A 22,801-nucleotide genomic window follows, 5' to 3' on the forward strand; every position below is an offset into this window, starting at 1 on the left:
CCCCCACCCTCTCTTCTCCCCCCCACCCTCTTCTTCTCCACCACCCCCTCTCTCTCCCCCGCGATTTCCCGAGGCTCTCCCCCCCCCCCGTGATTTCCCGAGGCTCTCTTTCCCCCCCCCCCCGCGATTTCCCGAGGCTCTCTTCCCCCCCCCTGCGATTTCCCGAGGCGCCCCCCCCCCCGCGATTTCCCGAGGCCCTCCCCCCCGCGATTTCCCGAGGCCCTCCCCCGCGATTGCCCGAGGCCCTCCCCCCCGCGATTTCCCGAGGCTCTCCCCCCCCCCCCCGCGATTTCCCGAGGCTCTCCCCTCCCCCCCCGATTTCCCGAGGCTCTCCCCCCCCCCCCCCCCGATTTCCCGAGGCTCTCCCCCCCCCCCCCCGATTTCCCGAGGCTCTCCCCCCCCCCCCCCCGATTTCCCGAGGCTCTCCCCCCCCCCCCCCCCCCGATTTCCCGAGGCTCTCCCCCCCCCCCCCCCCCGATTTCCCGAGGCTCTCCCCCCCCCCCCCCTCCCCCCCCCCCCCGATTTCCCGAGGCTCTCCCCCCCCCCCCCCCCCCGATTTCCCGAGGCTCTCCCCCCCCCCCCCCCCCGATTTCCCGAGGCTCTCCCCCCCCCCCCCCCGATTTCCCGAGGCTCTCCCCCCCTCCGATTTCCCGAGGGTCTCCCCCCCCCCCCCCGATTTCCCGAGGCTCTCCCCCCCCCCCCCCCGATTTCCCGAGGCTCCCCCCCCCCCGATTTCCCGAGGCTCTCTTCCCCCCCCCCCCGATTTCCCGAGGCTCTCTCCCCCCCCGATTTCCCGAGGCTCCCCCCCCCCGCCGATTTCCCGAGGCTCGCACCCCCCGCGATCTCACGAGGCTGTGTGCTGGCGTCACGGGGGCCGTGCGCATGCGTGCCGGCGTCAAGGCGGCTGTGCAACGGCCGTGCGCATGCGTGGTTGTCGTTTAAAAAATAAAGCTAGAGCGGGCTCTCGCGGGCGGGCGGCGCATGCGCGGTCAGTGCCAGCGGCGCGAGGCGGCCCGCGGGGAGTAGGCAGGGAAACCCCGCGGGCTGGCGGCCGTTAGAGCGGGGAGTAGGCAGGGAAACCCCGCTGGCTGGCGGCCGTTAGAGCGGCTCACTTCGGGCCCCGACACCGTCAAACCTGAGAGGGGGAAGTAGAGAGAGACAGAGAGGGAAGAGGAGAAGGAGAGAGAGGGAAGAGGAGAAGGAGAGAGAGAGAGGGAAGAGAGAGAGATAGAGAAATTTTTGGAGCTTCAGGCCTGCCTGCAGCGGGCCTGGAGACCAGCACTGAGTCCCCCCTGCGCGAGGGTGAGGAGGAGGGGGGGGTTGCTAAACACAATATAAAACTGAAATAAATTGTTAATTAATTCCCTAACACATAATTCAAATATTTACCTTAGTTCCCTAACACACAGAAAGTGTGGGGGAAAAAATCGTGAAAAATCAAGATGGCGGCCACTCACCTCGGTTCAGAAGGATAAGGCCCGCCCACACACGCACCGATTGGTCGACCGGTCAGGTCACCGAAGCGTAGGATTGGTCAATCGTCGAGTCACTCGACACTCAACTGTCGGACGGCACGCGTCAGGAACCCGCCGTCCGATTGGTCGACCTCGACGTCACACGGTCGCTAATGAGATGCTAATGAGCGGAACGCTGAATGTTTTTGGGATACTGCGGATGGGATTTTTGTCCGGCCGAAACGTAAATACGCCTATGACCGGTCCGGAATCGCAAGCTTTCTTTTGAGGCGACGCGCGCGTCGGTACGCTCTGTAACTTTCAAACGTATAGAGAACGGACAGACCGACAGACAGACATCGGGACAGACAGACAGAAGAGCCGCTTTATATATATAGATAATGTTGGCTATCTGCCAGTCCTCTGGCACGACACCCTTTTCTAATGAATTATTAAATGTGTACTGGTGCCTCTGCTATCTCTTCTCGATTCTTTTAAATGCACGTATGCAATCCGCCCGGACCAGGGGGTTTACCCTCCGAGTTTGATTAATTTATTTAATATTTCTCCTTTTTTTAAATGCGGTTATATCATTTCTAATCTCATCTTCCGATGTCATGTCCACCTGATCCGTCTCCCTGGTAAATGCTAAAGCAAAGTAATTATTTAATATGTCTGCTGTTTTACTATCGTTGCCTGTGATTTTATCCTGTCCATCCCTTAGTGGCCCTATTCCCATCCGGACTTTCCTATTTTTGTATATGTGCCTGTAGAATATTTTACTATTTTGTTTTATGTTCCTTGATAATTTAATTTCATAGTTCCTCTTTGCCATCCTAATTGTTTTTTTTCACTTCTCTCCTAATCTCTTGGTTTTCTCCCTTGTCATGCTCTCCCCTGCTGTCCATGTACTTAGTGTATGCCTCTTTCCTTATCCTCAATTTTTCCCTTATGGCTTTATTCTTCCATGGTGTCTCATTAGTGTTCAGTTTGTTATTGTGTTTTAGCGGAATATATTTTTCCTGGACTCTGTTGAACACAATTTAAATGTTTCCCATTGCTGTTCTACATCATTGTTTGCCAATATTGTTGTCCATTTTATTTTCCTAAGTTCTATTTTCAGCCCCTCTAAATTGGCTTTTCTCCAATCTATTACCCTGGTCTTTGTCATGCTTATGCCCTTCTCAATTGTTATCTTAAATTGTATTATATTATGGTCACAATTGCCTAGATGTTTCCCCTACTCTTTCTTCTGTTATCTGCTCTGGTTCATTCCCTGTTACTAGATCCAGGAGCGATTCCTCCCTGGTTGGGCTTCTTGGGTTAGAAAGGAGTCCTGTACTCATTGTAGGAACTGCATTCCCTTATCCCCTTTACCTACCTCTTCTGCCCAATTAATATTGGGGTAGTTGAAATCCCCCATGATTATTATTCTTTGTTTTTATATATTTCCCTAATTTGTTTGCATATTTCTTCCTCCACTTCCCTTCCACTATTAGGTGGTCTGTAGACTACCCCTATTATTGTGGTTGATCCTTTCTTGTCTTTTATATCTATCCACATGGCTTCTATTTCTGTCTTCCTTATGGCTGCGTCACTTTTTTCTACTGCCATTATGTTATCCCTAATAAGTACAGCTACTCCACCTTCCCCTTTTCTTTCTATCTTTTCTAAATATGTTATACCCTGCAGTGTTTAATTCCCAGTCCTGATTTTTCTGTAGCCATGTCTCAGTAAACCCTACTATATCAGGTTCCTCACAACATATTATTGCCTCCAGATCTCCTGTTTTATTACGGACACTGTGTGCATTGCTGTACAGACAGTTTAACTCATTTTAATATAGATTCTTCTCACTTCATTTTTAACCATCTTTTTACACTCCTGTTCTATGACTCTATTAATTCCCTGGACATTTATGTCTGTCCTATTCTCTCCTTTCTGGTTTTGTTTATATCTAGGCTTATTTCATTTCTTGTTGCTCCCTCCTCCCGCCTTACTAGCTTAAAACCTTTACCACCTCCCTATTTACCCTTTCCGTGAGAACACTGGTCCCATTCCAGTTCAGGTGGAACCCATCTCATCGGTACAGCTCCTTCCTGTCCCAGTACTGGTGTCAGTGTCTCATGAAAAAGAACCCCTCTTTCCCACACCAGCCCTTTAGCCACTTTACTGTTTACTCGCCTGATTTACCCACCCTCAGAGCTTCTCCTCTGTGCTCGGTGGGAAAGTAAGTTGTGAGAAGGATACAAAGAGGCTGGAAAGGGATATGGACAGGATAAGTGAGTGGTCAAGAACATGACAGATGGAATAAAATGTGGAGCAATGTGAAGTTATCCACTTTGGGAAGAAAAAAGAAAATCAGAATATTTTTTAAATGGTGAGAGATTGGGAAATGTTGGTATTCAGAGGGATTTGGGTGTCCTTGTACACTGAAAGTTAGCATGCAGGTACAGCAAGCAAATGGTATATTAGCCTTTATTGTAAAGGGATCGGAGTTTAAGTGTGAAGAAGTATTAGTAGTGTTTAAAGTGAAGTAAGGTCCCTAGTGTATTTAATATTCTTTAATTTAGAGGAAGTAAAGGGAGTAAATTAAGGGTAGGACTCACAGGGCAGCTCGGCAGCGTGGAGTGCTCCTCCTGTGCTATGTGGGAAGTCAGGGCCACTTTTGGTGTCCAAGGCGAGCACGTGTGCAGGAAGTGGCTGCAGCGACTCGAAATCGGCGTTTCGGAGCTGGAGCTGCGGCTGGAGTCACTGTGGAGCATCCGCGAGGCTGAGATCTTCGTGGATAGCACGTTTAACGAGGTGGTCACACCGCAGGTAAAGAGTGCACAGGCAGAAAGGGAATGGGTGACCGCCAGACATAGTAAAAGAACTAGGAAGGTAGTGCAGGAGTCCCCTGGGTCCCTCTCCCTTTCCAACAGATTTTCTGTTTTGGATACTGCTGGGGGAGATGGTTTCTTGGGAATGCAGCAAGAGCGAAGTCCGTGGCACTACGAGTGGCTCAGCTGCACAGGAGGGGAGGAAAAAGAGTGGGAGAGCAGTAGTGATGGGGGATTCTGTCGTAAGGGGAACAGATAGACATTTCTGTGGCCACAGACGTGACTCCAGGATAGTATGTTGCCTCCCTGGTGCCAGGGTCAAGGATATCACTGAGCGACTGCAGGACATTCGGAAGGGGGAGGGTGAACAGCCAGAGGTCGTGGTCCACATCGGTACCAACGACATAGGTAGAAAGAGCGACGAGGTCCTGCAAACAGAATATAGGGAGCTAGGAAATAAATTAAAAAGCAGGACCTCAAAGGTAGTAATCTCAGGATTACTCCCAGTGCCACATGCCAGTGAGAGCAGAAATAGGAGAATAGACCAGATGAATGCATGGATGGAGAGATGGTGTAGGAGGGAGGGATTTAAATTCCTGAGTCATTGGGACCGATTCTGGGGAAGGTGGGACCTGTACAAGCTGGACGGGTTACACCTCGGCAGAACCGGGACCAATATCCTCGCAGGGGGGTTTGCTAGTGCTGTTAGGAAGGATTTAAACTAGTTTGTCAGGGGGCTGGGAACCTAAGTGTGGGCCCAGAACAGAGAGAAACAAAGCTGGAAGTTCAAGTTAGAAAGTAGTCAACAAAACTAGCAGGGAGCAGAAACAAAGGCCAACAGTAAAGAGGGTCAAAGTGCAGAAAAATATTTAACAGGCAAAGTTGAAGGCACTTTATCTAAATGCACGTAGCATTCGCAACAAAGTGGATGAATTAATGGCACTAATAGAAGTAAATGGGTATGATGTAATTTCCATTACAGAGACATGGTTGCAGGGTAACCAAAGCTGGGAACTGAATGTTCCAGGGTACTCCACATTTAGGAAGGACAGACAAAAAGGAAAAGGAGGTGGCGTAGCGCTGTTAATAAGGGATGAGACCAGTACGGTAGAGATAAAAGATCTTGGCTTGGCAGATCGTGATGTAGAACTGGAATCCGTTTGGGTGGAGCTAAGAAACAGCAGAGGGCGGAAAACATTTGTGTGAGTTGTGTATAGGCTACCAAACAGTAGTGGCAATGTAGGGCACAGTATCAATCAAGAAATTAGAAGTGCATGTAACAAGGGCAATACGGTCTACATATTGACTGGGCAAATCAAATTACCACTAATGGTGTGGAGGATGAATTCTTGAAATGCATACGAGATGGTTTCCTGGATCAGTATGTGGAGGAACCAACCAGGGAACAGGCTATTCTGAATCTGGTACTGTGTAATGAGAAAGGGCTAATCAATAATTTTGTGGTAAAGGGGCCTTTAGGGTCAAGTGACCATAATATGATTGAATTTTACATTAAGTTTGAGAGTGATGTAATCCAATCTGAAACTAAGGTCTTCAATCTAAACAGAGGAAACTACAAGGGTATGAGGGACAAGTTGGCCATGGTCGATTGGGAGACTACACTAAAAGGTATGAAGGTGGACATACAATGGCTAACATTCAAGGAAATAATGCATAATTTGCAACAAAGATATATTCCTCTAGGGCATAAAAACCTAAAAGGAAAAGTGATCCAACCGTGGCTAACAAAAGAAATTAAAGCTAGTATTAAGTCAAAGGAGGAAGCTTATAAAGTTGCCAGAAAAAGCGGTCAGCTTGCGGATTGGGATCTTTTTTGAAATCAGCAAAGGGGGACCAAGAATATGATAAAGAAAGGGAAAATGGAATATGAGCACAAACTAGCGAAAAATATAAAAACGGATTGTAAAAGCTTCTATAGGTATGTGAAAAGGAAAAGACTGGCGAAGGTAAATGTAGGTCCTTTACAGTCAGATGGGAGAATTTATAATGGGGAATGAGGAAATGGCAGAGGAATTAAATAAATACTTTGTTTCTGTCTTCACGGAGGAAGACACAAAAAACCTCCCAGAAATATGAGAAAACCACAGGTGTGGTGAGAATGAGGAACTCAAAGAAATTATTAATAGTAAAAAAACAGTACTAGCAAAATTAATGGGACTAAAAGTCAATAAATCTCAAGGACCGGATGACCTATATCCTAGGGTTTTGAAAGAGGTGGCCATTAGGATAGTGGACGCATTGGTTGTCATCTTCCAAAATTCTATAGATTCTGGAATGGTTCCTGCAGATTGGAGGATAGCAAATGTAACCCCGCTATTTAAGAAAGGAGAGAGAAAGAAAACGGGGAACTACAGACCTGTTAGCCTCACATCAATAGTTGGGAAAATGCTGGAACCTATTATAAAGGATGCAATAACTGGGCACTTAGAAACTAATAGTAAGATTGGGCAGAGTCAACATGGATTTATGAAAGGGAAGTCCTGTTTGACAAACCTATTAGAGTTCTTTGAGGATGTAACTAGTGGAGTAGACAAAAGGGAACTGGTAGATGTGTATTTGGATTTTCAGAAGGCCTTCGATAAGGTCCCACACAAGAGGTTGGTGAACAAAATTAGGGCACATGGAATTTGGGGTAATATACTAGCATGGATTGAGAATTGGTTAATAGACAGAAAACAAAGAGTAGGAATAAACGGGTCTTTTTCAGGATGGCAGGCTATGCTAGTGGGGTACTGCAAGGATCGGTGCTTGGGCCCCAGCTATTCACAATCTATATCAATGATTTGGATGAGGGGACTAAGTGTAACATTTCCAAATTTGCTGATGACACAAAGCTAGGTGGCAGTGTCAGTTGTGAAGAGGATGTGAAGAGGCTTCAAGAGGATTTCGACAGGCTCAGTGAGTGGGTGAGAACATGGCAGATGGAATGTAATGTGGATAAATGTGAAGTTATCCACTTTGGTAGAAAAAACAGAAAGGCAGAGTATTTCTTAAATGGTGGAAGATTGGGGAATGCAGATGCTCAAAGGGACCTGGGTGTCCTTGTACATGAGTCACTGAAAGTGAATGTGCAGGTGCAGCAAGCCATTAGGAAGGCAAATTGTATGCTGGCCTTCATTACAAGAGGATTTGAGTACAGGAGTAAAGAGGTCTTACTCCAATTATATAGGGCCTTGGTGAGACCACACCTGGAGTACTGTGTATAATTTTGCTCTCCTTACCTAAGGAAGGATATACTTGCCATAGAGGGAGTGCAACGAAGGTTCACGAGATTGATTCCTGGGATGGTGGGACTGTCGTATGAGAAGAGATTGAGTAAACTAGGTCTGTATTCTCTTGAATTCAGAAGAATGAGAGGGGATCTCATTGAAGCATACAAAATTATTACAGGGCTTGATGGGGTGGATGCTGGGAAAATGTTTCCCTTGGCTGGGGAGTCAAGAACCAGGGGCCACAGCCTCAGGATAAAGGGTAGGCCATTCAGGACTGAGGTGAGAAGAAATTTCTTCACACAGAGGGTGGTGAATCTTTGGAATTCTCCACCCCAGAGGGCTGTGGGCGTTCAGTTGTTGAGTCTATTCAAGACAGAGCTCGATAGATATTTGGATATTAAGGGATATGGGGATAGTGCGAGAAGGTTGTGTTGAGGTAGAAGACCTGCCATGATATTGTTCAATGGCAGAGCAGGCTCGAAGGGCCTACTCCTGCTCCTATTTCTTATGTGCTCATCGTGATAATCACTTTTTCAGATTTTTCCCTTGCGTTAGTTTCACTGCACTCATTTTAAACTAAGTTTTATCCCTGTGCTGGTTCTGACATCACTCTTTCAATTTCTGCTTTATCTCTGGTCCTCTCTTGCCGCTTTATTTCTTTGCGGGCATTGTGTCACCTGTGCTGATTTGAGACCACCACCTACCTAACAACTGCTATGGAAAATGCAAGTTCTAGTCATATGCAGGTCTTCAGAATGTTGTAATGGTACCCTATTTTCCTTATCTTTGTTTGTATTGTGAACACCCCTACATCAACATTTTCTTTCCTGCTAATAACTCTATTTTACTCACTTTTAGGAGGAAATTTTCAATTATGTCCACAATATGTTGTCCATACCTGGCTACAGCATTGAAGAGAAGGAGTCTGTGTGGAATAAAACCATGGAACACATCAAGGTAGCCCTCTTGAACGATTTAAAATAATTTGGATGAGCTGATGTAGAGAAAAGAGCAGCAAACCAACAGAGATTGCACAGTGTTTGCCAACTTGTGTTGACCAATATACATGGCACACAAAGATATTTTTAGTTGCCATATATGAAGCTGTATTTTACACTCCTCTGTACCCTACTTTATTTGCATTTGGTACCCTTGCGTACCACCACCTTGGACTGATTTTATATCAGTAGGAAATCATTCATGAAATACCTGTACTGTAAACCTACAGAACATACATAGTGGCTTTTTGTGCAACAAAAATGTTAGCATGAGCTAGCAATGCTATATGTTCCCTGTACTTCAGGGAATAGTGAGATTCCATAGGAAGATCTTAAATGATTTTTTCTTTTAATAATAAGCAGTGCTTCTGCTTATATTGCCAGAAACTTTTTGGCTATATGTTGATAATGAAAGAGCTGCTGGCATTAACCCATCCATTTTTATATCACTCTTGCTGAGTGGAGCCTGATGCTACAGTGACTTACTACTTATCCATAATGTGGATCCAATTCATGAAGCAAAAAAAAATGAAATGAATGTTAAGTGTGGAATTTTATTCTAATGAATGCATGGAATTTCATTAGGATTTATGTACATTGTAACACTATTTGTTTTATTCGTGGAACTGTGCATATTTGATTTTAATTTATGGAGGAACATCCTCCAGCATGAGCGAAATCAAATTGATTTTGAAATATCTTATTGATGCTCAGAACCACATTTGGAATTCAAGAACCAACCAAAATAATGAAGATTATCTATTTTACATTGTCCAAATTAATGTCAAATACTATCATGAAAATTCTTCTTTTTTGACACTGACTTAGCACCTGCTTGTCACTTGATGTGGTATAAAAGAGCCATACATTTCATTGCCAAAATGTTTTGACTCTAGCTGAATGTCCAGCTGATACAATGGTAATACAAACACAGCATTTGTCCGGTCTTCACAGAGACATGTTGCTGCCACTTTGCTAAGACAACATGTTCTGTCATTTTCACATTGTATTTGGAAAAACATTCACTTTTTATTAAATTTCAGGACCTGGTGTCTGTCAATCCTTCGAAAGCAGCTGAACTGTTAGCAGTGCATTTCTCTACAGAACTCCGATCGATCGTGGACCAATTAGAGGTAGAACAATGTTAGCAAGTGATTGATTTTTTTTCTGTAAAACGTGCCCTTTTATATATAAATGTTTTCTATAGAGGATATCTGGTAGAGTCATGAATGCCAGCCTAGAAAAACTAACAAAAGTTGACCAATAGCTTCAAAAAACTGACACAGCTCTCAAAAAGCTGACAACTGAAGGAGAAATAAAGGCACAAAACTGACATGTATTTTTTAGACAGATTTTTTCTAAGGCTTACTGCCTTAGAAAAAGTGTGAATTCTTGCAATAAAAATTATGCATTCTGGTTAATTTTAGGCACCTATATACTTTGTCTTCCCTTACCAAAGCACTGCTCCCAGCTTCTTCCTCTTTCCCTTCATTATCATCCATCTCCTCTTTCCTCTATTATGATCCATTTACCTTCCCCTTTATTGTTATTGATTTTCCCCATTCTTTTCCCTTCCCCCTCCCCTTTTTTCCCCTTTCACTGCCATCCACTCTGCCCACTCTTTTGTTGGCATCCACTATCCCCGCCTCTCCCTGTACATTCCCCCTCCCCTTGCCATGCATTTTGCACCCCTTCCCTCCCCTTGTTATGCAATCTGCTCCATTCCTACTTGCCGTGCATTCTGCACCCCTTCCCTTCCCTCCCCTTGTTATGCATTCTACCATGTCTTGTACTTTAGAATTGCTGGTTCGAAGCAATCTCGAAACAGACATTTTTGTATAGCACACCTCCTGCTGTGACATAAAACTTCAGCTGCAGTGAAGCTTTTAAACAACCGTCGGAACTTGCATTATCATTTTCTGTGCTTGCCTACGGGACAGGAAAACTTTTCAAGAACATCATCATACTGGTTGAATAGTCCCTATCTGTGAAACTTTTGCCAATATTTGTTTCCATACAGAAAACAAGACTGAGAGGAGTGATGTGCCTTCAATAACCACAAAACTAGAAGTTATAGACTTTAACAAGTTGGCTTTTAATCACTAAGATCAGAGCTAACATCTCAACACACTGACTGGCTCGCAGGAATGAGTCATACAGATCCTGGGATCTTTATGTAAGAGAAGTCAGGGGCGGAGCCAAGAGCCAAGACCTGGAACATTCCAGGTTAGTCAGGAAAGAGGAAGTGAAACTATACACCGTGTGGGGGAGGGTAATATACATGAGTGCAAAACGAATACAGGCAAGAACGAATACAGGCAAGACAAACAGATTTCATTACAAGGAGAGATGATGCAAACTTTTAAAATGCTGAAAGGAGTGGTTAATGTGGTTGAAAGAAGGTTACTTAGTCTGCACTGAGCAAAACTAGAGGGTGCAAGCATAACACTAATAAGCTTCAAGTGAGATTTGAGATCAGAAGGAATTATTTTTCCCCAGAGTTGAGAGTGTGTGGAATAAACCCACAGTTAATGCTGTACCAAGTAACACTTAATAAAAACGTAATGGCCCAGAAATTCGGATCGGGGGCTTCCTGCGGGTGCAAGCCCCCGACCTGCACTTAGCTACCGTGCCGGCCGTTGAGCTGTGAGCCCACGTGGGATTCCGATCCTGGGCCTCCTCCAACTGCCGGCGCGCAGTGCTTGCATATCCCAGGGGCTCAGTTAGTTCGATGCGTCCCCTGGGATCACGTGGGCCATGGAGAGCCAATGGTAGCAGGGAATGCTTCATTCACCTGTCAAACCTATAAATACTATAAGCCCCAAGACCTCACTAAATTCTTCAAATAAATATTTTTTTTAAAAATCACATTTTTAAAATAAACAATAAATTATATGAAATAACTATTTTAAACAATAATTTAAATTTTTGAAAAAATTAATTACATTTTCTAACGGGGCTAAAAATAAACTTACCTTTAAAGTATTTAAAAATAATAAACCTGTGGAAAAAATGTTTTAATTTTAATTAATTCGCCACTTACCTTGTAAACAGCAGGCCTTGCGCCTGCTTTTTAAAAGTGTAAATCCTGGAGACTTACCCTCCCGGGAAAACCTGCAAAAAAAACGTAAGTTCGATGCGCACGCGCTGCCTCTCCTGCACACGCGTTCCACCTCTGAACCCCTTCCTTCAGGGGAACGGAAGTGCCGGTTTCCCGCGTATGCATAAAACTGGCACTTCCATTGGGCTTACGGGTGAGTACCCCATGCGTACTCACCCGTGGAGACCCGAATTTCTGGGCCATTATGAAAAGCTGTTTAGCAATAACTTTGAGGATTATAAGGATGAATACAGATAGACTTGAGCACTTTCAGTTTTCACAGAAAAACAAAGCATTGAGGGCTGCAAACATCCTGGAATCCCCTGTAATTAAACAAAGGGTCATTACTTACTGGAAATGATGGGTTTGGATAGGCTAGACTGGGTAAGATAAGACAAGGAAGAAGGTTCTGTTAAAGGAGTATGAGCAGCTAGGGGTCAAATTAAAAAACAGAACCTCAAGGGTAATAATCTCTGGATTATTACGTGAGCCACGAGCGAATTTGGCTAGGATAAATAAAATTAGAGAGTTAAAGGCGTGGCTCAAAGACTGGTGTGGGAGAAATGGGTTTTGCTTCTTGGGACACTGGCACCAGTACTGGGACAGGAGAGAGCTGTTCCGTTGGGACGGACTTCACTTGGCCAGTGCTGGGACTAGAATCCTGGCGAATCATATAACTAGGGCTGTAGAGAGGGCTTTAAACTAATTAGTGGGGGGGAGGTTTCTAGAGAACAAATAATAAAAATGACAATGGAGAAGGTCATAGACCTAGGTAGCAGTGGGGGAATTAAAAACCAGAGAGTGTCAGGAAGGGACAGAATGTATGGAGTAAAAGGTAAAGTAGTAAAAGGGGAAAAAGCAGGAACTAAGTGTCACAAAACATATTTGAAAGTTCTTTATCTGAATGCACGTAGCATTCGTAACAAAATGGACGAGTTGACGGCACAAATAACTACATATGGGTATGATCTTGTGGCCATTACAGAAACATGGCTGCAGGGTGACCATGACTGGTAATTAAACATACGAGGGTATTTAACAATCAGGAAGGACAGGCAGGAAGGATGGGGAGGTGGGGTGGCTATGTTAATAAAGGAAGGAATCACTGCAATACAGAGAAATGATATTGGGTCAAAGGATCAGGATAATGAAACAGTTTGGGTGGAGATAAGGAATAATAAGGGGACAAAAACACTGGTGGGCGTAGTCTATAGGCCCCCTAACAGTTGCAACTCTGTTGGACAGAGTATTAATCAGGAAATAGTTGGGGCTTGTCATACGGGAACAGCTATAATTATGGGGGATTTTAACTTTCATATTAACTGGACAAATCAAATTGGGCAGGACAGCCTTGAGGAAGAGTTCATTGAGTGTATTAGGGATGGGTTTCTTGAACAGTATGTAACTGAACTGACCAGGGGGCAAGCAACCTTAGATCTGGTCCTGTGTAATGAGACAGGATTAATTAAAAATGTCCTAGTAAAGGATCCCCTTGGAATGAGTGACCATAACATGGTTGAATTCCATATTCAATTAGAGGGTGAGAAGGTTGGATCTCAAACAAACGTACTGAGCTTGAATAAAGGAGACTATGAAGGTATGAGAGCGGAATTGATTAGGGTGGACTGGGAAACTAGATTAAAGGGTAAGACGGTACATGATCAGTGGTGTACATTCAAGGAGTTATTTTACAACTTTCAAAAAATATATATTCCACTGAGGGAAAAAAGGGTGTAAAAGAAAAGACAGCCATCCGTGGCTGAGTAAAGTAATAAAGGATAGTATCCGACTAAAAACAAGGGCATATAAGGTAGCCAAATCTAGTGGGAGGATAGAAGATTGGGAAGTCTTTAAAAGACAGCAAAAAGTAACTAAAAGATTGATCAAGAAAGGGAAGCTAGATTATGAAAGTAAATTAGCAAAAAATATAAAAACAGATAGCAAGAGTTTCTATCGTTATATAAAAAGAAAAAGGGTGGCTAAAGTAAATGTTGGTCCCTTAGAGGATGAGACCAGGAAATTAATGGTGGGAAACATGGAGATGGCAAAAACGCTGAACATATATTTTGTATCAGTCTTTACAGTAGAAGACACTAAGAATATCCCAACACTGGACAAACAGGGGGCTCTCGGGGGGGGGGAGAAGCTAAATACGATCAAAATCACTAAGGAAGTGGTACTCGGTAAAATAATGGGACTTAAGGCGGATAAATCCCCTGGACCTGATGGCTTACATCCTCGGGTCTTGAGGGAAGTGGCGGTAGGGATTGTGGATGCATTGGTAATAATTTTCCAAAACTCCCTGGACTCAGCAAAGGTCCCGGCAGATTGGAAAACTGCTAATGTAACACCCTTATTTAAAAAGGGTAGTAGGCAGAAGGCTGGAAACTATAAACCAGTTAGCCTAACGTCTGTGGTTGGTAAAATGTTAGAGTCCATTATTAAGGAGACAGTAACGGGACATTTGGATAAACATAATTTAATAGGACAAAGTCAGCATGGTTTTACGAAGGGGAAGTCATGTTTGACAAATTTGCTTGAGTTCTTTGAGGACGTAACATACAGGGTGGATAAAGGGGAACCAGTGGACGTAGTGTATTTAGACTTCCAAAAGGCATTTGACAAGGTGCCACATAAAATATTATTGCTCAAGATAAAAAATCATGGGATTGGGGGTAATACTCTGGCATGGGTGGAGGATTGGCTATCTAAAAGAAAGCAGAGAGTTGGGATAAATGGTTCATTCTCAGACTGGCAATCAGTAACTAGTGGTGTTCCGCAGAGGTCAGTGCTGGGACCCCAACTCTTTACAATCTATATTAACGATTTGGAGGAAGGGACCAAGTGTAACATATCAAAGTTTGCAGATGATACAAAGATGGGAGGGAAAGTAGTGAGTGAGGAGGACATAAAAAACCTGCAAAGGGACATAGATAGGCTAAGTAAGTAGGCAGAGATTTGGCAGATGGAATATAATACTGGAAAATGTGAGGTTATGCACTTTGGCAGGAAAAATCATAGAGCAAGTTATTATCTTAATGGCAAGAAACTGGAAAGTACCGCAGTACAAAGGGATCTGGGGGTCCTGGTGCATGAAACTCAAAAAGTTAGTATGCAGGTGCAGCAAGTGATCAAGAAGGCCAATGGAATGTTGGCTTTTATTGCTAGGGGGATAGAATATAAAAACAGGGAGGTATTGCTGCAGTTGTACAAGGTATTGGTGAGACCGCACCTGGAATACTGCATACAGTTTTGGTGTCCATACTTAAGAAAAGACATACTTGCTCTCGAGTCAGTACAAAGAAGGTTCACTCGGTTAACCCCGGGGATGAGGGGATGGACATATGAGGAGCGGTTGAGTAGATTGGGACTCTACTCATTGGAGTTCAGAAGAATGAGAGACGATCTTATTGAAACATATAAGATTGTGAAGGGGTTGGATCGGGTGGATGCGGTGAGGATGTTCCCATTGATGGGTGAAACTAGAACTAGGGGGCATAATCTTAGAATATGGGGCTGCTCTTTCAAAACTGAGATGAGGAGAAACTTCTTCACTCAGAGGGTGGTAGGTCTGTGGCATTTGCTGCCCCAGAGAGCTGTGGAAGCTACATCATTAAATAAATTTAAAACAGAAATAGACAGTTTCCTGGAAGTAAGGGGAATTAGAGGATACGGGGAGCGGGTAGGAAATCGGACATGAGGCTAGGTTCGGATCGATCATGGCCCAGTGGGTGGCGGAGCGGGCCCAGGGGCCGGGTAGCTTGGTCCTGCTCCTACTTCTTGTGTTCTAATTCTGTATTAGATTTCAGGAGATGGTTCTATTCACAGGGATTAGTGGAGACCTCGGGAACAGTCTGCCAGCTAGGAGTCCTTCAAGAGTAAATTGGGCCTGTTCCTGGCTGGGGTGGAGATCACCTCTTACAGAAGGTAAGTACTGCAGGAAATACAGGGACAGAGTGATCTCCTGGACGAGTTTCGATCACCTAGATGGGTCGGAGAGGAATTTCCCAGATTTTTTTCTCCCAAATTGGCCATTGGGTTTTTTATCTGGTTTTTCACCTCTCCCGGGAGATCACATGGGTTCGGGTGGGGTGGAGAGTGAAAGTAGGTTTGAGGTTAGGATCAGATCAGCCATGATCTTATTGAATGGCGGAGCAGGCTCGAGGGGCCGATTGGCCTACTCCTGCTCCTATTTCCTATTTCTTATGAAAGGCTGTTCCCACTAGTTGATGGTACAAGGACTAGGGGACACAGATTTAAGGTTTTGGGCAAGAGATACAGGGTGGATGTGAGGAAAAACATTTTTACGCAGCGAGTGGTGAGGACCTGGAACTCACTGCCGACGGAAGTGGTGGAAGCGGGCACACTCATGTTTTCAAGGGGAGACTGGATAGGCACTTGAGGGAAATAAACTTGCAGGGCTACGGGGATAGAGCGGGGGAATGGGACTGACTGGATTGCTCTACAGAGAGCTGGCATGGACTCGATGGGCTGAATGGCCTCATTCTGTGCTGTTATGACTCTGACTCTATGGTCCCGATTTTCTGGCAGCCGTCGGGCGGCTTTTCATGTGGCCGGGGGCTGAAAATTGCCGAAAAAGCGGGTCACAACCCCCCCCCCCCCCCCGACCTGATTCTCCGCCCCGTCCGACTTTCGGACCGCTGTTTCTCCGCGACCCGATTCAGCCCCACCCGCTGCTGGTGGGACTGTCCGTCGGAACACTAATTACCACTTATTTCCATGTTTAAGCCGATTTTCAGGGGCTGTTGTGATTTTGTGGGGTTCCCCACGCTAAACACGCCTGCAGGGAACCCCGCTGATGAAACTTGGCGTGAAACTTGCCGGCTTGCTTGCTGTCAGCTGCAAGTCATTCGGGAAAGCTGCGACTTAAAGGGACAGCATTTGTTTGGTGAAGGACCTTGTTGCTGCAGGCTTGGGGCTACTTCTTCAAGGCTTAGGCACAGCTGTGGAAGGTTGGAGCCTCGCACACTTCTCCAATGCGATCTCCTGGGAAGCCCTTCTCGCCACCCTCACTCAGCGCTTCCTCAGCGGAGGCATCTACGAGAAGCATGGGACGCCTTTTTTTCCTTCCCTTCTTGCCATTAGAGGATCTCCAGCAGCAGAGGTGGCAGCAGCAGAACCAGGAATAGCAGGATGAGCACCAGGCTGCTGCTCACTCACCTGAAGCTGCACAGGCCAGAAGGGGCCAGCGCTTGGAAGTGGCTTGAGAGCACCTTGCTGCGCTTTAGGGGGCCATGGGGACCTGTTTCTGCACTGGCAGTCCTACTCAGAAGGACTTCCATGAAGATCTGGTTTCTCTGTTCAATAGATGGCCAATGCTGCTCAAGAGATGTCATTCTCTTATGAGCACTCACCATGTTTTCCGTACCCTGGCGAGTTATCTCCTCCATGGAGGTTGCCAACCTTTCCATGGTGATGCGTTCATGCGCCAATGACTCCACAAAGGCTCTGCTCATGGTCGCGATGGACTCCTCCATTCATAAGAACATAAGAAATAGGAGCAGGAGTAGGCCAATCGGCCCCTCGAGCCTGCTCCACTATTCAATAAGATCATGGCTGATCTGATCCTAACCTCAAATCTTCTATCACTCTCCATCCCACCCGACCCATGTGATCTCCCGGGAGAGGCGAAAAACCAGATCAAAAACCAATGGCCAATTTGGGAGAGAAAAATCTGGGAAATTCCTCTCCAACCCATCTAGGCGACCGAAACTTGTCCAGGAGATCACTCTGTCCCTATATTTTCTACAGTACTTACCTTCTGTAAAGGCGATCTCCACCCCAGCCAGGAACAGGAATAAAACCATCTCCTGAAATCTAACACAGAATTAGAACACAAGAAGTAGGAGCAGAACCAGGCTACACGACCTCTGGGCCCGCTCCACTACCCACAGGGCCATGACCATTCTGAACCTAGACTCACGTCCAATTTCCTGCCCGCTCCCCGTAACCCTTAATTCCCTTTACTTCTAGGAAACTATCTATTTCTGTTTTAAATTTATTTAATGATGTAGCTTCCACAGCTTTCTGGGGCAGCAAATTCCACAAACCTACCACCCTCTGAGTGAAGAAGTTTCTCCTCATCTCAGTTTTGAAAGAGCAGCCCCATATTCTAAGATTATGCCCCCTAGTTCTAGCTTCACCCATCATTGGGAACATCCTCACCGCATCCACCCGATCAAGCCCCTTCACAATCTTATATGTTTCAATAAGATCGCCTCTCATTCTTCTGAACTCCAATGAGTAGAGTCCCAATCTACTCAACCTCTCCTCATATGACCACCCCCTCATCCCCGGGATTAACCGAGTGAACCTTCTTTGTACTGACTCGAGAGCAAGTATGTCTTTTCTTAAGTATGGACTCAAAAACTGTATGCAGTATTCCAGGTGCGGTCTCACCAATACCTTGTATAACTGCAGCAATACCTCCCTGTTTTTATATTCTATCCCCCTAGCAATAAAAGCCAACATTCCATTGGCCTTCTTGATCACTTGCTGCACCTGCATACTAACTTTTTGAGTTTCGTGCACCAGGACCCCCAGATCCCTTTGTACTACAGTACTTTCCAGTTTCTTGCCATTAAGATAATAACTTGCTCTATGATTTTTCCTGCCAAAGTGCATACCCTCACACTTTCCAGTATTGTATTCCATTTGCCAAATCTCTGCCCACTTACTTAGCCTGTCTATGTCCCTTTGCAGGTTTTTTATGTCCTCCTCACTCACTACTTTCCCTCCCATCTTTGTATCATCTGCAAACTTTGATATGTTACACTCGGTCCCCTCCTCCAAATCATTAAACCTGCCAGAGACTCCTGCATCTGTGCATGGAGATCCATCACCTCTTCTCTTGCGGATAGACCCAGAGGCAGAGGGTCGACATGCAGTGCAGCTGAGCTGAGCTGGCAGAGTCCTGCCCCCTCCGACAAGGACTCTCCACTGTTGTCCCTGTCTCCAGAATCTGCTGAGGCTCACTTGTGAGCTGTGAAGCACCAGGTGACAACACTACTCTATGTCCCGAAGGTCCCCCCGAGGTGTGAGTGTCTGCGCTGGTGCTGGGTGCGCTTACTCCTGCTGATGCTGCGCCCTCAGAGGTTGGAGCTTCTTCTGAGGAGTCTGGCTGCACAGCCACTTCCTCCTCCACAGTGGGGACGGGGCTCTGGATGGTCCTGTGGGGGAGTAGAGGAAGGAGTTAGAGATGTGATGCCAAGGTTACATGCACATTCGAGTTGACATCTGCTGACACCTGCATCCATGCAGCCTTGGTCTCAGTGGAAGGCCTCTTCCTGCCTGACCTAGGGAAGAGGACCTCCCTGTGGGCCCTAACCCCATCCAATAATGCCTGCAGTGAAGCTTCGTTGAATTTGGAGGCAGTTCGGGGTCTGGCACTGGCCACAGCTGCTGCAGGCTCCTCTGCCATCCTGTATGGTTCATTTGGAAGCCTTCAGAGGATGCAGTGCTTGCTGTGGACCTTGAAAGCACCACGAATGATGACATACTGTGGGGCTTTCTGACTAGAAATGGACAATTAGCAAGGCTGCCCACGTGCTGGAAATTAATTGGCCACTTGAGGGAAAATTGCGTGGAGCTGGCTGACATTTTTTTGTGTGTCAGGACCCCACATTCGGGGGAATCCGACCATTTCCCACACAAGCCACAAAATCGGGCCCTATGACTATGACTTAGTAACAGTAAACCAGTGGCCCTGAACATGATGGTTCCTCAATTTCTAGATCCATAGACATGCCCTGACAAAGATACATTAGACAGATATCTTGGAGTTTTGCTCAGTTTACCTTTGGAGCAGAGGGAGAAATTTTGCATAACCTTTCTTCAGGAAATGAAATGGGTTAGATAGAATCCATGACAGACTAGATTCTACAAGGTTTGTGGAAGAAAATTCTTCAGTTGGCTAGATGGTCTTTTTAGGTCCACGATGGCTCTTATTTATACAAATAAGGGACTTTATTTAAAAAATGTATGAATTTATCTCATACCTGACCTTTTCTTCTCCCCTGTTTGGATGCTGGCTGTTGATTTGCTTTTGGTGATTCAAAGAATGAGAAATTCTGCACCTGCAGTAGGTAACCTGAGGTTAATAACAGATATCCAATACTTATCCTCATGGACATCATGACTTGACTCAATTGCTTTTCCTAAAATGAACACTCAAAATAGTAGAACTACCAATGTAGAATTAGGAACACCATAGTGTTTTAATTACAGATATAGCTGTTGTTGCTATGAGATTGTCATTTGTAGTTCCAAATCTCTATCTCTCTTTCTCTTTCTCAGAAATTGTTGTTTTCTGGTAGTCCATATGTGAAGCAGAAATAACAATCTTTTCTAAATATGCTTTTTTGATGGAAAAAAACCCATACTGGATATAATGCTTTAGAAAGATCAAGCTGTGTTATGTGCATTATGACCACCAAAATATTTATTTTCAATGCATCATTTTGAGTTTGGATCTGACATAATCCTTTAGAGTTGCATAGAGAAAAGATTTAAAAAATTACCTCTAGCCTCTTGATTTTTCATCCATTAACGTGTCCAAAATACTTAACTGTATGCAGGAGTGGTTTAGCATTGAAACATTTTCTTCAAATTGGTTGCTACTTGTAGTATTGAACCTCTGTGAGAAATGTTTTCAGTTCTTAATCATAGTCTCTGGTCACTATTTATTTTGGTCAACTTGTGAAGCACTTACTCTCCTAGTCAGAAATGGCGTGTTTGTCTTAATATCAGCATAAAGTAAAACAGTGGCCCTTTGTATTTCTGGAGCCTTGATTAGGTAATGCAGCCTGGTAATTTTAACAACATAATTGCTAATTACTGCCAATCAACCTCTCTTGCCCAGAAAATAAAAAATTAAAGGGGAGGGGCCTAGCGCAGCATGCACCGGGGCCCTGCTGGCCCACCAGGGAGCGGGATGCCAGCAAAAGGCGGATCGCGGCCGGCACCCCGCAGCAGGACGCCGGAGGAGGCAGGTGCTGGCAGGCGGCCCAAAAAAATGGCTGCCTGGCACCTGCCTTTTAATTATCGCCGCCCTGGCCGCAAAAACGCCCCCCTGACCCTGTCGGACATAGCGTCCGGCGGTAGTTCAGGGAGCGTGAGCCAAGTTTGCGGCCGGGGCGCTGCGCACGATGATGACGTCATTGCCGGAGGCGCAGCACCACAGGGGGCTACCGCCGCCGCTAACCTCCCGCTTAATTTCACGGGAGGCGTTAGTGGTGCCGCGCCCGGTAACTATTTACTTTGCGCCCTGTTCGCACCCCAAGGGGGCTCGAACGGGGCGCAAAGCAACCAAATTTTTCCCCCCTAGACTTTTCCTGATGATCCATTTTTGTCTGTCCCTGGAACATTCCTGAAAGACTTCATGCCCATAAAGTCAACTCCAGTCTGCCCCATGGTTCAATTCTTGGCTCCCTCCTAATCTTCATGTACATGCTGCTTCTCAGAAGCAGCGTCCTTAGCAGTCTTTTACCTTACTTGACCCAGAGTTAAGCTTCACACTCGACATTTGGCCAATCACGAATGCCATCTATTTGTACCTCTGCAACATTGTACGGAGTTTGTTATGACCTCAGCCCCACTACTACAGATACCCTAATACACACTTTTGTCACCAGGACTCGCACCAAGTCCTGTTCGCCCATCACCCCTGTGCTCGTTGACCTACATTGGCTCCTGGTTAAGCAGCGCCTCGATTTCAAAATTCTTATCCTTGTTTTCAAATCCCTCCGTGGCCTCGCCCCTTCCTATCTCTGTAATCTCCTTCAGCCCCACAACCCCCGAGATATCTGCACTCTAATTCTGCCCTCTTGCGCATCCCTGATTATAATCGTTCAACCATTGGTAGCTGTGCTTTCTGTTGCCTAGGCCCTAAGCTCTGGAATTCCCGCCCTAAGCCTCTCCGCCTCTCTACCTCTCTTTCCTCCTTTTTAAGAAGCTTCTTTAAACCTACCTCTTTCACCAAACTTTTGGTCACCTGCCCTAATTTATCCTTATGTGGCTCGGTGTCAAATTTTTTGTCTTAAAATACTCCTGTGCAGCCTTGGGATGTTTTACTATGTTCAAGGCGCTATATAAATACAAGTTGTTGTTGATGTGAGATTAGAAAAAAATACTTTCCCAAACAAAGTTGTCAATATGTGGAATAAACATTCACAACTCTGTGGAGATAAATAATGGGCTACTCACTGGCTTCGTAACTCCACCCTAAGCAAGTTCCAACTTATCCATTGTTGGCATTCTGTTCGGTTCTAAGTCCGACTCGCCGATCATCCCCAGCCAATACTGACACTCCATTTCCCCAATGTATTATTTCAAATTTTTTCTTCATCTGCAAATCCCACTTCATCCTATCTCTACAACCCTCTCCTGCCCTCCATTTCAGCTCACACCCTTTGCCTTTCTGTATTTGGATGGTGTTTCTTCCCACCCTCCTTAAAGGGAAGTACATATTGTAGCTGATAAGATGGTGTCTGACTGAAGGGCTGGAGTGCATTGAGTTCCCACACCCTGCAAAATTGACTGTTGAGACCTATATAAGGCTCTAGATGTTCAGTGTGTCCCAGTATGATGGCAAATGCCAGGGGGGCAGGGGCCAGTCTTCACTGGTTGCTGGCACCTATTAATTTACAGAGTTTTAGGAGTGATATATCCAGAGCATCAGTAGTATGGAAGTAGGCTGATCTCGAGTTCTGGCACAAGGTCACTTATTTCATATGGAGTGATGCACAGTGCCTGAAAAGCACTGTCACGAGTAGCACTGTGAAGATTGCATTATTGGCCTCATTCTTTGAATAATTCTCTCATTTTGGAGAAAAAAAGTTAGAATCAGGAGAGTTTTGATTGTTTTTAATTAAATGGATAGTGACCCTATGTATCCTACAGTGTTGCCATAGTGAACAGTAGAGGCTGTGACTTCAGACCGGCCTGAAAGCTGCTCTTGAGCCATCTGAACCTCCAAATCATATTCAAGTCTAAGACAGCTGCATGCCCTCTCCTTCCCCCACCACCAGATGTGTGCTTTGCTAGGGTTGGGCAGGTCTAGGGTCGCTGTTCCCTTTGATGAGCGTGTGTAATTAGAAACAAATGTGGTCACGACTACATTCATTGCAATAAATTCCTCAGATTGCCCTTGCATAAATATCCATTTCCTTGTTTC

The 22,801-nt window shown here is 45.4% G+C and overlaps 1 protein-coding gene across 12 annotated transcripts in view; it reads left to right on the forward strand.

The window, feature by feature from the left end:
- The window catches only part of vps8 (VPS8 subunit of CORVET complex), a 957,961-nt gene that overhangs the window by 312,001 nt on the left and 623,159 nt on the right, over positions 1–22,801 (forward strand). For 11 of the 12 annotated variants that reach the window (XM_085985671.1, XM_085985669.1, XM_085985662.1 and 8 more), the window contains 2 exons: positions 8,368–8,466; positions 9,551–9,640. The exons of the other annotated variant lie outside the window; for it this stretch is intronic. In XM_085985671.1, the coding sequence (XP_085841797.1) occupies positions 8,368–8,466; positions 9,551–9,640 (189 nt within the window). The remainder of the gene's footprint in view (positions 1–8,367; positions 8,467–9,550; positions 9,641–22,801) is intronic. 12 annotated transcript variants of the gene reach the window in all.

Source organism: Somniosus microcephalus, chromosome 4, assembly GCF_052327205.1.
Source record: "Somniosus microcephalus isolate GS21.2 chromosome 4, FLI_Smic_1.0, whole genome shotgun sequence".
Classification (NCBI taxonomy): domain Eukaryota; kingdom Metazoa; phylum Chordata; class Chondrichthyes; order Squaliformes; family Somniosidae; genus Somniosus; species Somniosus microcephalus.